Below are 14,832 nucleotides of genomic sequence, written 5' to 3' on the forward strand. Positions count from 1 at the left end.
TGCACAGCCACGGGTTAGGAAAATAGATGCTTGTTAATTGAGCATCCCTTTTCCTAATCTGACCACTGGCACTTTTTTTTTTTTAATTCTATTTCGGTTTTTAATATCTCCACAATATTAAGTCAGAGGAACCGAAAAAAGGAACAGAAAGCAAAATTGCTTACCTTGTAATAGGTGTTATCCCAGGACAGCAGGATGTAGTCCTCACATATGGGTGACGTCACCGACGGAGCCCAGCACGGGAAATCTTTCTGTCAAAGTTTCTAGAAACTTTTGACTGGCCCTGTGAGGCCACTGAGCATGCCCAGCATGCCATGATATTCTCTGCCACAGGTGTCTCTCTTCAGTCTCGTATGTAGCAAAAAGCTTTAGCAAAAAATAAAATAATAAAGGAATGAGACCCAACTCCGCGGAGTGGCGGGTGGGTTCTGTGAGGACTACATCCTGCTGTCCTGGGATAACACCTATTACAAGGTAAGCAATTTTGCTTTATCCCTGGACAAGCAGGATGCTAGTCCTCAACATATGGGTGATTAGCAAGCTAGAGGCTGAGTCATTTTGTATTGAGACAACAGTGAAGTATTGTTGTGGAAATGAGTCAGCCATGGATTACAGCAGGTTGGATGTAGAAGGAGTTGGGATTATGCTGGAAACAAGTTCTTTAAGACAGATTGTCCATAGGCTGAATCTTGTCGTCCTTGTTTGTCCAAACAGTAATGAGCTGCAAAGGTGTGAAGAGAACTCCATGTTGCTGCTTTACATATGTCAAGAATTGGCACTGAACGATAGTGTGCTACTGAGGTTGACATTGCTCGTACTGAATGGGCCTTTACCCGCCCTTGGAGAGGAAGGCCTGCTTTTTCATAGCAAAACTATATGCAATCTGCTAGTCAATTGGATATAGTATGTTTACCCACTGCTTTTCCTGGTTTGTTTGGATCATAAGATACAAACAGTTGTGTGGATTTTCTGTGGACTGGAGTGCGGTTGATGTAGAATGCTAGTGCACGTTTACAGTCCAAGGTGTGTAAGGCTGTTTCTCCTGGATGAGAATGGGGCCTTGGAAAGAATGTGGGTAAAACTATGGATTGGTTCAAGTGGAATTCCGTAACCACTTTGGGAAGGAATTTTGGATGTGTACGGAGAACCACTCTGTCATATAGGAACTTTGTATAGGGTGCGTACGTGACAAGTGCTTGTAACTCACTAATCCTTCTAGCTGATGTAATGGCTATGAGGAAGATAGTCTTCCATGTGAGATATTTAAGGTCACAGGAATCTATGGGTTCAAAAGGAGAACGCATTAGTCTTGTTAAAACCAGATTCAGGTCCCCTTGTATGACTGGTGGCCGAATTGGTGGTTTAAGATGAGTTAAACCTCTCATAAATCTACTTACGAGAGGTTGTGTGGAAATAGGTGCATCTCCCATCTTGTTATGGTAAGCTGAGATTGCACTTAAATGTACCCTTACAGAAGAAGTCTGGAGACCAGATTCTGACAGATGGTAGAAGTAGTCTAGTAGAGAAGTAGTGGGGCAAGTGAAAGGATCGATATCCTTTTGCCTGCACCACAAAGTAAACAGTGTCCATTTTGAAGAATAGTTCTTTTGTGTGGAAGGTTTACGTGAAGCTATAAGCACTTGAGATATACTTTTTGAAAGATTGAGGGGTTGTAAGATCAAGCTTTCAACATCCATGCTGTCAGGGATAGGGATTGAAGGTTGGGATGGCGTAACAGACCCTGATCCTGAGTTATGAGAGTGGGAGCCACTCCCAGGCGAATTGGATCCCTGACTGAGAGGTCTAGAAGTGTGGGAAACCATACTTGTCTAGGCCAATACGGGGCTATGAGTATCATGGACCCCTTGTCCTGTTGTAGCTTCCCTAGAGTTTTGGTTATGAGCGGTATTGGAGGATACGCATATAGTAGGCCTGAGTTCCAAGGGCGAGCAAAGGCGTCCTTGGCTGGCTGATTCTCTCGGTTGTGTAGAGAACAGAATTTGTCTACTTTGTGATTCAGATGTGACGCAAAGAGGTCTATTGTCGGTTGGCCCTAATGCTGAAAGAGCCTGGTCGCTACTGAGGAATCCAGGGACCATTCGTGTGGTTGGAATTGATGACTGAGGCGATCCGCTAGTACATTTTGAATGCCTGCAAGATAAGTGGCCCGGAGGAACATTGAGTGTGTTAGGGCCCAGGCCCAAATCTGTGCAGCTTCTTGACAAAGGAGATATGAGCCTGTACCTCCCTGTTTGTTGATGTACCACATGGCTACTGTGTTGTCCGTTTGGATCAGAACAGTCTTGTGTGAAAGTCAGTCCTTGAACGCATGTAGCGCATAACGTATAGCTTGAAGCTCTAGGAAATTTATTTGAAATGTTGCTTCGAGGTTTGTCCAAGTCCCTTGTGTTTGGAGATTGTCTATGTGAGCTCCCCAACCCAAGGTGGATGCATCTGTAGTTAAAGTTATCTGTGGGACTGGTTGCTGAAAAGGTAGGCCTTTGCGCAAGTTGTCCATGTTTGTCCACCAAAGTAGAAATGATCTTAGTTGGTGGGTCACTTGAATTGGATACTGTAGTGGTTGAATGGCTTGGATCCATTGTGATCTTAAAGTCCATTGGGTAACTCATGGCGAGCTGTGGATCTTCAACAGTGGATCTCTCATGGCGAGCTGTGGATCTTCAACTGTGGATCTCCACAGTTCATGTCATAGGAGTGACATGAACTGTGGAGGCCATATGGCCTAGTAAAGTTAGAAACTGATGAGCTGTCGTTTGTTTCTGTAAGTAAATGGATCTTGCTAGTAGAGTGAGTGTCTCTGCTCGATCTACAGGTAGAATGGCCTTTGCTAGATTAGTGTTCAATTCTGCTCCTATGAATTGAAGTAGGTGAGTTGGAGTGAGATGGGATTTTTGATAATTGATGAGAAATCCCATGGAGTGAAGTAGGGCAATTGTTCGAGTCAGAGAAGCGAGAGCTCCTTGCTGAGATTGACTCTTGATGAGCCAGTCGTCCAGATATGGGAAAACTTGGACACCTTCTTTGTGCAAGTGTCCTGCTATTACTGCCAGACAATTTGGGTGAAGACTCTGGGAGCAGATGCCAGTCCGAATGGCAGAACTCTGTATTGGAAATGTTGATGGCCCACCATGAAGCGCAGATATTTGTGATGAGGAGGGAATATGGGAATGTGAGCGTAAGCATCTTGAAGATCCAGAGAACAAAGCCAATCTCCTGTTTGAAGAAGTGGAAGCATGGTGCCTAGAGAAACCATCCTGAATTTTCTTTTTTCAGAAATTTGGTTGAGATTTCTGAGGTCTAGGATGGGACGTAAGCCTCCGGTTTTTCTTTGGAATGAGGAAATACCGGAGTAGAATCCTCTGCCCTGCTGAGCATGGGCCCCGGCTGTACAGCCTGGCTCTCAGAAGGATGGATAATTCTACTTGTAATTGAAATTAGTTGCGAATTTTGTTGTGGGAAGAAACTTGGTGGAAATTCTGGAGGAATTGAGAGGAAATTGAGTTGTAACCTCGAGAGACTATGGAGAGTAACCCATTGGTCTGATGTTATGTTAGCCAATGTGTGTGAAAATAGGATACTTTCTTCCTCCCACTGGCAGGTCTGGTCGAGGATTAGGGGAGGACTTGTTCTCTGGCCTGTATTTCAAAAGCCCGCAGCGGGCCTGTCTATGCAGGAGGATGCGGACGGGTAGGCCTAGGCTGTCTGGCCTGGGGACCGTTGTTGTGGTTTGGTTGACCTACCCCTAGAAGTTTGGGGTAGTATCTCCGTGGCCTATAGTAAGAGCGTCTGGGTTCTCTTCGGGAAAGGCGACGAGAAGATTGTGTAGAGGGCTCTTGTGGGATTTGAGACAGTTGACGTAGAGTCTCTGTATGGTCCTTAAGCTGTTGTACTGCTTCTTGGACCTTTCTCCAAATAAATTGTCACCGAAACATGGTAGGTCCACAAGTTTTTCTTGAAACCTCAGGCCTGAGGTCTTGAGCCATGCCCATCTTCGGGCAGTGATTCCAGCTGCCTGCTGCTCTGAAAGCCGTCTCCAAAGTTGTCGTAGACTGCCCTCACCTCATGTTTTCCGGCTTCTAGGCCTTTGTTGACTATGGGCCTGTGCTGGTTCCTGGAATTGTGGAGGCAAAGAGGGGTAATAAATTCCTCCATTTGCTTCCATAGATTCCTCTGATATTGTGCGATGTATAATTGGTAAGCAGAGATTTTTGTGTTTAAGATGGCACTCTGATACACTTTTCTGCCTAATGAGTCAAGGAACCTATGGTCTTTACCAGTGGAGTTGATGAGTGTGGACGCACATGTCTCGACTTTTTCTGTGCAGACTGGTGTGGTAACTGTTGTTTTTGATATCCTGGAGCTGTCTGCACTATATAGGTTGTGTCCACACTTTTGTTCACTGCGGGGACAGAAGATAGATGCTCCCAGATGCGGCGTTGAAGATCCAAGAGAACCGCATGGATTGGGACAGCCAGCACTTGTTTAGGTGGGTCTACAAATTGCAGAACTTCAAGAGTTTGTTGTCTGGTATCTTCTTCTGCTGTTAGTTTGAAGGGAATGGAGTCGGGCCATGCCTGAACGAATGTTGAGAATGATAAATCCTCTGGAGGTGATTTTTTTCTCTGATCTGGAGGAGAAGGTTCAGACATGAATCCCTCAGAAGATGTTACAGACTGCTGGTCATCCCAACAGTCATCCGGGTCGTCTCTATAGGGAGATTTTGGCGATGACCTGGGAGGGAAGCGAAGGCCTGAAGGGCCTGGCTGTGGATCATCAGAGGAAAACAAGGGTGAGGTCTCTTGAGGCTTTGTTGATGGTAGGTTATCGATGACGTTTTGATATCTTTGCAAAAGACGTCGATAAAATGCGAGATCTTGTACTTCAGGAGGCTCAGATGATGGTTGCCTCGATGATACAGTGGTTGTCATCAATGTAGTCGTCGGTGGAAGTGTTGTGGAAGACTTCAATGTCGATGGAATCGAGAACGGCATCGAAGAGCCTGATGGAATCTGGGCAGAGATGGACGTCGATGATGTAACGAGTCTCGGTGTCTTAGTGATCAAGTCCATCGGTGTCCTCGGCACCAACAAGGGCAGCGGCATAGGTGGGCCCACCGGCATCGGTACTGCTGGTGGCATCGGCGGGATCACCAGAAGTGTTTGATCTTTTAGAGCCTGGATGACCGCTTGTCTGATGAGATCAGACAATTCCGGCTGTACAACTGGTGGAATCAGAGCAATTGTAAGCGGTGGCGGAGGCTGCGACGAAGGATCCTGTGCGGAAGTCTGTGGAGGATCAGGAATCGATGGAGGTAAAGGCCCAGGCGTCGAAGGGACCGGTATTTCATGGTCCCGTGGCCGCTTTGCCATCGATTCCTCTTGGGATGTCGATGCAGACGATGACGGTCGACGATGTTTCAGCTTTAGATGGTCTGCCGACTTCGTCAAAACTATGGACGATGGTGAAGACGGACGATCACCGGATCCGTCCGGACGCGGTTTTTTAAGCAAGGCTCTTTTAGTCACTCCAGCCGGAGACGACTTCGACGATTTGGAAGGGGAAGGAATTAGTTGCAGCTGGAACAAACGTTCCATTTTTTCCTGCCTAGCCTTTCGCCCCTTTGCCGTCATCTCGGCGCATTAGGACATGTACTTACATCATGTTTTTCACCGAGGCAGAGAAACACATTCTAAATGTGGGTAGGTGATCGACATGGTTCTGTTACAAATAGGGCATTTTCTGAAGCCCGTAGCCATTTTGTTATCGACGGCCGTCGAAAAATGTGAATTCGCGAGAAGAAAAATGTCCAAAATAGAGAAATCAAGACCGAGGTACTCACTAGCCGGTGAAAGGGAACCCCGAGAGACTTCTATGAGAGAGAATATCGGTAAAAGTATGACACTTCAGTCAGCAAAAAGTTGTAAAGAAATGCAACGACTCCTGAAGAGAGACGCTTGTGGCAGAGAATATCATGGCATGCTGGGCATGCTCAGTGGCCTCACAGGGCCAGTCAAAAGTTTCTAGAAACTTTGACAGAAAGATTTCCCGTGCTGGGCTTTGTCGGTGACGTCACCCATATGTGAGGACTAGCATCCTGCTTGTCCTGGGATAAAAGCTTTTCTGTAATTTTTTGGGCTCCTCAAGAATGTGGCGGGTTAAAATGTGTGCACTGGGCCACTTTTTTTTTTTTTTTATAAATCAGGGGGGAAATAGGTAATAGCGTTCATCAACATGAATTTACAGGTGATGAATGCTATTACCTATGCGCATTTTGTATGGGCTAACCCCCGTTTTGAATCAGGGGTTATGGACGCATGTCCAATGGCATGCTGAGTTGTGCGCTGTAGTCAGTGCACGGTATTGCATCGGCCTATTATTGTGGTGTGAAATGGTAGTACTTAAGATCACTCAACTTACTCCATAAATGACAATTCATAGGTTAACATAAAACCCCCAATAAACAAGATGTACAACCTAGAAAACAAAACATCCAAGAATGCCTTAATGCTCTTAAATCCTGATTTTTCCACACAATGCTCTACAGCTGCTTACCTCTCAAAGTCCCTCGTCTTAGTGCATTCCTGGGTTCCTTTACTAATCACTATTAAGAAATCTTGCGTTAAGACGAATGGCACACGTTCTCGCTTGTATCCAAACTTTTTCTTCTTGTGATCCAGAAAGTGCCCAAAATCTATATGAAATAGCTTTATAAAATACAGACAGCGATTTACTTACTAATTTACTTTACTAATGATTGCTGAAGGTCAAGATGGGTTTTCACTTAAAGCTGCAGTGCTACTTAAGGATTCTTCAAAATATTAGTTTGCTTATCTATTTATTTATTTTTTTAACTTTTAATAGCATTATTTTTAGGCCTGACAGTTTCCAAATGCTCCTCTGGGCTTCCAGTAGAAACAGAACCAGGCTCTCTTATATTGGGATACAGTGCTATGCATTTTCACTTCACAACTACCTGAGTTTCCCCCAACCCTTTCTTTTTTTTTTTAAATGGTCCCCTAACTCACTTCACCTGGTCATTGTAGCAATATTCCTTAGTCAGTGTCCATGCACCAGGGCATCTGCTAGAATCTGCCATTGTGGGGCCTAAGTCCACCTATTAGGTGTCACCACTGAGCAAAGATGGACTCCTTCCTTCTCTCCCCCTGGCTGTGAATACTGCCTCTGCAGTATCCCCAACACTACCAGATCTAAGAAGCAGAAGACAAGACCCGGCAATCAAACTCAGGTCCTCCACATTGCAGCACTGCCACCGAGTCTCTAGGTCGGCCCTTATTTTTCATTTATTTTTTTTTCTAACATCTCATCTCCTGGGTCAAGACTCTAGTTCAGGCCAGATTCATATCGTATTTATTTATTTATTTAAGGCTTTTCTTTACCGACATTCTCAGGGACATCATGCCGGTTTACATCAAAACAAGGGAGAAAAACAGAGAAATCAGTTACAAAAAACAGGGAGCAGCAAACTGGGAGATGCGAATGTAATATGCATAAAGGAAGGAATAGAGGCATAAGAAAGATATCATAAAAACTTATACAGAGGTTTTCAACGGGAGAATATAACAGTAGAAAACTATATACAAATCATGTATCAATGTCTTAAGAAGCATAAAGCAGAGGCAGGTGACAGGGTAAAGAAGGCGTTCAATGATGTTGTGTAAAGAAACCGGAAAAGGTGGAAAGTATAAAGGGTGGGCAAGTTGTATTAGCCTGGTGATTATCTAGCGGGGATTGATCTGCGTGGGGTAAGGGGTAGGCTTCCTGGAATAACCATGCTTTGAGTTTTTTTGTTTTTTTTTTTAAATTTCTGTGCGCATTGCTCCAGTCTGAGTTCAGGTGGCATGGAGTTCCAGGCATAAGGACCAGCAATGAATATGGCATGCTCTTTGGTGGAGTTGAGGTGCAAATGTTTCGGAGAGGGAGTGTAGAGGGTACCTTTATATGATGATCTGGTAGGTCTATTGGATGTGTGGAAGAGGATAGAGTCTTTCAACAAGTGCATGTTCTGGTTGTGGAGGGTTTTATGTATGATGGTGAGTGTTTTGTATGTTATACGGTGGTGGATGGGGAGCCAATGAAGATCTTTGAGGATGGGGGTGATGTGGTCGAATTTGCGTGAGTTGGTGAGTATTCTGGCGGCGGCATTCTGAAGAAGCTGAAGGGGTTTAATCGTGACTTTAGGTAGACCAAGTAGGAGGGAATTATAATAGTCTATTTTGGAAAGAATAGTGGCTTGTAGTACTGTCCGGAAGCCGCTAAGGTGGAGTAGAGGTCTAAGTTTTTTTTTAGGTGTTAAGTTTAAAGTAACAAATCTTTCATAGTCGAGCCGATGAATTTTTGGAAGTTGAGGAGATTATCAATTATGACACCTAAATCTCATGCATGCTGTGAGAAGGAGAGATTTGGGGGGGGGGGGTACTAATGTTGTGGTGAGGTGGTGAGATTATGAGTAGCTCCGTTTTGGAGGAGTTGAGGGCAAGGTTAAGGCAGGTGAGGAGGCTCTTTATCGATGAAAGTGTGTTTTACCATCTTTCAAGGGTGGAGGGCTAGGGAGTCAGTAATGGGGATGAGTATCTGAATGTCATCCTCATAAATGACGTGAGCAAGGTCAAGGTCAGAGAGGAGTTGGCAGAGGGGAAGTAGATATATATTGAAAGGGTCGTGGACAGTGAGGATCCTTGGGGTACGCCTCTGTGGAGGTGAATGGGTTTAGATTCATAATCATCTATTTTAACTTTATAGAGTCTATTGGTAAGGTATGATTTGAACTATAGGAGGGGGGTGTCAGAGATACCAATTTCATTGAGACGTATTAGGAGAATGTTGTGGTTTACCATGTCAAAGGCCGCGAAAATGTCAAGTAGTGCCAGTAAGTATGAGTGATCTTTGTCAAAGCCTTGAAGAATGGTGTCGGTGAGGGAGAGTAGGAGGGTTTCCGTATTGTATAGTTTTCGGAAACCGAATTGAGAAGGGAAGAGGATGTTATGTTTCTCAATGTGATCAGAGAGCTGAGAGTTACATGTTCCCATGAGAATCTGAGGAGAGTCAGCAAAGCAACACCTCAGTTAACCAAATAGACAATGATTGACATGGCTAACTAAGATATCAACATAGCTAGCATTAAAATCTCTTTGGGAACGCTATAATCAGGAAGGTCCTCCCTTTTAACTCCTAAATAAACATTCTTTGTGCTACTTTATCAGAAAAATGCTTGCATAAATTAAAGAGGATCAAAGACTAGACCTACAGGAAATCTGACTTTAAAAGAGCAGAAACACCAGATTACTCTAAATTCATCATAAGGCGGCAAACTGAGTCTTACTTGTCCATCATCTTTCACCATGATGTTACTGTTATGTCGATCACCCAATGCCAGTATGAAGGTGGCAACACAATAGCCAGCACAAGAACGTGTAAACAGATCAATTGCCTGCATCATACCTGTTGGAGTTTAAAAAAAACAAAACAAAAACAAAACTGCATTGTTTTGAAAGTATCCTTAGTGGTATTTTATGGATTTGTAGACTGACACTAGAAAATGAAAACTCAAATACTTATTTTTTAAAATTAATACAGTTTATACTGCAACACAGGATAGCTTACAATGACTGCAAATTACAAAGCCTGAGAAGCTACACTGCCAAGGTTATGGCCTTGTCCCATGCTAACAGAGCACCCCAAAACCAATGGACCAGAGAGATCCAGAAAGGTGGATCAGAAGCTGATCTTTTGGATAACAAAAGTGCTAGCAACAATGCTTTCTGGTTAGAATTCTAGCGATATGAAGCATTTTTCTGACACTCATGGTCCATTAAACATTAGTCTTAAAATCACATCAGGACTACCACTAAAATATCATGGAAGGGATAACTGCAGAAAAGCAAACTTTGCAGTATTTCACTTAATTCTCCAAGTTTTCTTTATTGTAAAGAGATTAACAGATTATCCTGAAGGATAAATTCTTGCTAGTTTATTTCCAGTTTTATTTATAAAATGCCAGCAATGACACTATAAGTTTTGAAAAGAAAGCAGTCATATAAAAAAAAAAACGAGAAACACAGCAACAATGAAAAAAAAAACAAACCACAGGGAAAGATGGCTGCAGGACTAGTAAAACAGAGAATATGGTGGCAGAAAAGGGCCATAAGGCCCCTTTAGTCTGCCCAATTGTCTTCCTTGTGCAAAGCCATCGACCCAGCTGATTCCTGGCTTTCCCTTCACTGTTTTGCAATTAAGGATCCTTCTTTCTTATCACAGGCCTTTCAGTTCTGTTACTGTTTTGTCTCCATCATCTCCACGAGAAACCTCTTCCATATATCCACCACCCTTCTCTGCGAAGAAATATTTTTAATGTTACTCCTGAGTCTTATCAAGATCTTTTGTTTTAGAACTTCCTTTTCCACTGAAAAATTTTCTTATTTATACCTTTAGGTAACAATATTTCTTCTTGTTTTGTAGTTTAATCTTTATTAAAGTCATTTTGAAAGCATACAACACATCTCACTGCATTATTTAAACAATAGTTGCTCCAGCTAATAACAAACCACATTATCAACAGTAACCTATATATATAGCCTGAAATCTCCAATTCTCTCCCAGCCACACACCTACTTATCTCCCCCTCTCCGTACTCATTACCCATCCTCAAATAAAGCTGCTCTCTTCAATACAACAAACGTCATTCTACTTTTCAAATAAATTCCAAATTACCTGAAACAAGAGTTATCCTTATAGATTTAGTCTCTCCATTTTAATACACCCCCTAGCAGCCTATATAAAAGGATAGCATAAAAAAGTGCAAATGCTTTATTCCCTAATGTGCAGCTATCTCACACCAGGCTGCTACAAAAATCTGAGATTAATCATCTATTGATTTTCTCCAGAAAATCTTCAATGGGAGCATTCAGCAAAACCACATTTAGGATTCTATTCTACTCGTACTTTAACAATTTCCTGGACAAGTTTTTTAAATCTTCTTCAAAAGATACCACCACATAACCACCAATGTGGCCCATAGTCCCTACTGCATCACAATCTGTCCATCTGACACATGCTTATAAGGAAAAAGTGGTTATCTGCTAATTTTTTTTAACTTGAGTCCCACAGACCAGTCCAGAAGATTGGGTTTTTCTCCCCTACTAGCAGTTGGAGACAGACTAGAAAAGCTTTACTGTATTGCTGATTCATAAGATAGTGCCACCTGCCATCAGTCAGTATAATCTCTAACTCAGTTAAGAACAAAAATGATTCCCCTTTTGGTCAAGCAGGGGAAAACAAACTATCAGTAACCACAATTCCAGCTGGAGAACCCCCTCCAATAAGAGGAATTTAAACTCCAAACAAAAATAATCATCTGATCTAGATATCCTCCCAAGACTAGAGTGGTGTTCAGAAATTTAGGGCGGGATTCTGGACTGATCTGTGGGATTCAAGGAAAGAAAATTAGCAGATAACAACCGATATTTCCTTCCATATTGTTTTTCAGACCATCCAGATGGCTGGGATGTACTAAAGCTTTTCTAAACTGATCCCACTTCCAGCACACTCATTAAAACACTGCTATGTTTGGAGTACAAACATCCAGCCTACAATGATTGGTAAAAGTGTGCAAAGAAAATCAAGTGGTCACCTTGTAGATCTCCTATAGCAACACCAACTAACATTCAGACTAAGATGCTTGTGCCCTAGTGGAATGCGCCGGAAGGTCTACCGGAATCAGTAGCCCCTTGCAAATGTAAGCAGACACTATTGCCTCCTTAATCCATTTGGCAAAGATGCCTTCAATGCTTCTTCCCCATTATTCCAATCCCTTAACACCACAAATGAACCGATTTGCAAAAGCCATTTGTGATTTTCAGATATCTCAGAGATCCCTATGTCCATCCAAAACATGAAACTCCCTGGCATGAGCTGAAGAAGATTCCAATCTCCAAAAAGCAAACAATTCAACAGATTAGCTCAAATGGAAAGAAGAAACCTTCTTCAGTTTAAAAAAAAAAAATGGTACTTAATAGAAATCTCATCCTTTAAAAACCGAAGGAAGAGATCCATGCAGGACAAAGCTTGTAGCTCCGAACTATGCCTTGCTGAGCAAATAGCAACCCAAAAGACAATCTTGAGTAAGGTCCTCTATGGATCAAAAGGGGCTTACACAACATCGTCAAAACCAAAATTAAGGTTCCATGGTGAAACAATCCTTTGCATTGGAGGACACAAATGCTACATTCTCTTGAGAAATTGCACTACATCGGGTATGAGGCCAGCGAAGCCTTATGCACTTTCCCTCTGTAACAGGCCAACACTGCCACCTGCACATTAAAAGAACTCGGAGCTAGACCTTTCCGCAGAAAGGAAAGGATCCACAAGAACAGGGGTGGGCAATTCCGGTCCTCGAGGGCTGCAAACTAGTCGGGTTTTCAGGATATCCTTAATGAATATGCATGAGAGAGACCTGCATACACACTGCCTCAGTTGTATGCAAATCTATTTCATGCATATTCATTAGGGGTATCCTGAAAACGCGACTGGTTTTCAGCCCTCGAGGACTGGACTTGCCCACCCCTGCACAAGAATGAGGCTTGAAGAGGGCAATCCCTGCCTTCTGACACCAGGACTTAAACAGACTTCCAAACCCCCACATAGTCCAGAGAGTCAAGGGCATCCTAGCCTGAAGATTGTGATGACTTCTTCCAAATATCCCTTAACGCTCAACCTTCTCTCAAAAGCCAGGCCATAAGACAAAAACATCCACCTCCTCTAAGAAAATCAGCCCCTGATGTAGCAATCTGGGAATATGACAGAGTATTAAGGGACCCTCTGCTTTGAAATTCACCGTCTGCAAACCATGGTTACCTGGGCCACTTCAGAGCCACCAGGATCATCCTGTCTCAATGTTTTTCTATCCAACCTGTAATTACCCTATCTACCAGAGGCCAAGGAAGAAAAAGTAAAGCAGGATCTCGTGAGGCCACAACTGGAAAAGCACATCAAGGTCTTCCTACCCTGATTCCCTTCTTTAACTGAAGAACATGGAGCCTTGGCACGAGGTCTGTTCACCATTAAATCCAAAAGTTGTGGGGGTGGGGGACCAAGTGGCCTTGATGAGAAAAACTGCTTCTTGCATCATACCTTCCACTCTCTGCGAGGTCCAGAGTGTGCCTGCTCTGAAATCCGCTTGCACATTTTCCATCCCGTCCACGAGACGTAACCATCAGATGCTGCTCCACCCAAAAGAACAATATTCCCATCTACCCAACGAAATAACTGTAGGCCTCTGTAATGCCTCCTCTGTTAATGCTAACTCTGCTATACAACAAATCATGCTTGCGACTAAGACCTTCACTGTCCCTGTTTTCAGACTACTGGAAGGAAGAACACCACATGTTTTACTTGATTACTCTTGCTTCCAAAACAAACTGATGGACCCACGAAGCTTCCAACACCAACCATAGACACAGACAAATGGCGCCCTAGCCCCTTTTAGAATGGCATCTGTAGTCACTATGGACTCAATCTGGAATTTCCAACTCCACTTCCTTGGACAAACTGTCCCACAAGAGCCACCAGGAAAGATTTGATCTGGTCTTCCAAGACAGGGATAACCTTATCTTGAAATCCTCTGACTGCGGATCCATGTTAGGGTTGATTAAGACACAGGCACAATAGCCACACTTAATCAGCCAGTGTTTAATGAAAATTACAATCTAATGAGCTGTGCTTCCCGAATGCAGGAGAATAAACAAAGTAGCCAAAAGGCTTTTTTTTTTTTAACCAGCAAACCACAAGTGAGGTCCCAAACAACTTGACAGACCTAGGCCTAAGGATAGGAAAAAAATGTGCAGCAGAGAACTCTTTGCCTGGCTAGAACTTAAACAGCTAAACTACCAGGGTGGGTTTTACCTTCGGGCCAGACCCTCTGGCTTGGAGATAACCCAGCCCACAATACCTGGAAATTAACAGTGCTATTGCTTCCTCAATTTTCCACTCACCCAGGAGTGTTTCAGCCTACCATTCCCAGGTTCAGTGGTTCAAGACTCCATGGGTCCTTACATTCTACGATAACAGAAGGGCTCTCTGTAACAGTCTCATGTGAGTAAATGCCCAAGGAACAAGGTCTACCGTAGATGCCATGGAACCCTAGGGCCTGAAGATAATCCCAAGCTTAACATGTGATGGATCTGACCCTGCAATTTCAATACCTTGCCTATATTTGTCTCAAAACACATTCCCAGGTATTCCAAACTCTGTAACAGAGTTTGGAATACCTGGGAATTGCACTTGGCAAAATTTAAGACCCACCCCCAAGGTCTTCAACATCTGCACCACCTTGTGAATGGACTGTTGGCAAATGTCCCTCGACTTTGCTTAAATAAGCCAGTCATCCAAATAGTGGTGTACCAGGATATCTTCCTTTTGCAAGGTTGCAGTCACTACTACCGTATCCTATAAATCCCTCCAGCCATACCCACAATAACTTGCAATCTAACCACCCTCACACCTAACTTTCCTCTTTCTTAAACCATTACTCCAGGAGAAATTCTCTAATCAAGAAACAAATTTGCAAACCAGATGATTCAACAAAATGCAGAGTCATTATTAAGTTCAGGTATTACCCACTCAAACGAAGATTAACGCACACAAAAAAAATCCTTGTAGGAGTCCGTACCACAGGTAATGCTTCAAGCATTTAAATAGTAAGTCAAGCAGAGAACAAAGCACAGTATATCCTCCAGGAGAAGAGCATATCGGGATCCAATTTCCCCTGGTTCACTAGGGCCTCCAATGTCCAAACTA

General features: G+C 43.3%; 1 protein-coding gene across 2 annotated transcripts in view; it reads right to left on the bottom strand.

The window, feature by feature from the left end:
* The window catches only part of PIK3CA (phosphatidylinositol-4,5-bisphosphate 3-kinase catalytic subunit alpha), a 191,038-nt gene that overhangs the window by 11,226 nt on the left and 164,980 nt on the right, over positions 1–14,832 (bottom strand). The window contains exons 20-21 of one of the 2 annotated variants that reach the window (XM_029615553.1): positions 9,362–9,469; positions 6,574–6,725 (exon numbers count right to left, since the gene is read on the bottom strand). In XM_029615553.1, coding sequence (XP_029471413.1) covers positions 6,574–6,725; positions 9,362–9,469 — 260 coding nt within the window. Of the gene's footprint in view, positions 1–6,573; positions 6,726–9,361; positions 9,481–14,832 lie in introns of those variants that run through there. The other variant, XR_003858598.1, reaches the window with a different exon arrangement.

The sequence above is a fragment of the Rhinatrema bivittatum genome, chromosome 9, assembly GCF_901001135.1.
Source record: "Rhinatrema bivittatum chromosome 9, aRhiBiv1.1, whole genome shotgun sequence".
Taxonomy (NCBI): domain Eukaryota; kingdom Metazoa; phylum Chordata; class Amphibia; order Gymnophiona; family Rhinatrematidae; genus Rhinatrema; species Rhinatrema bivittatum.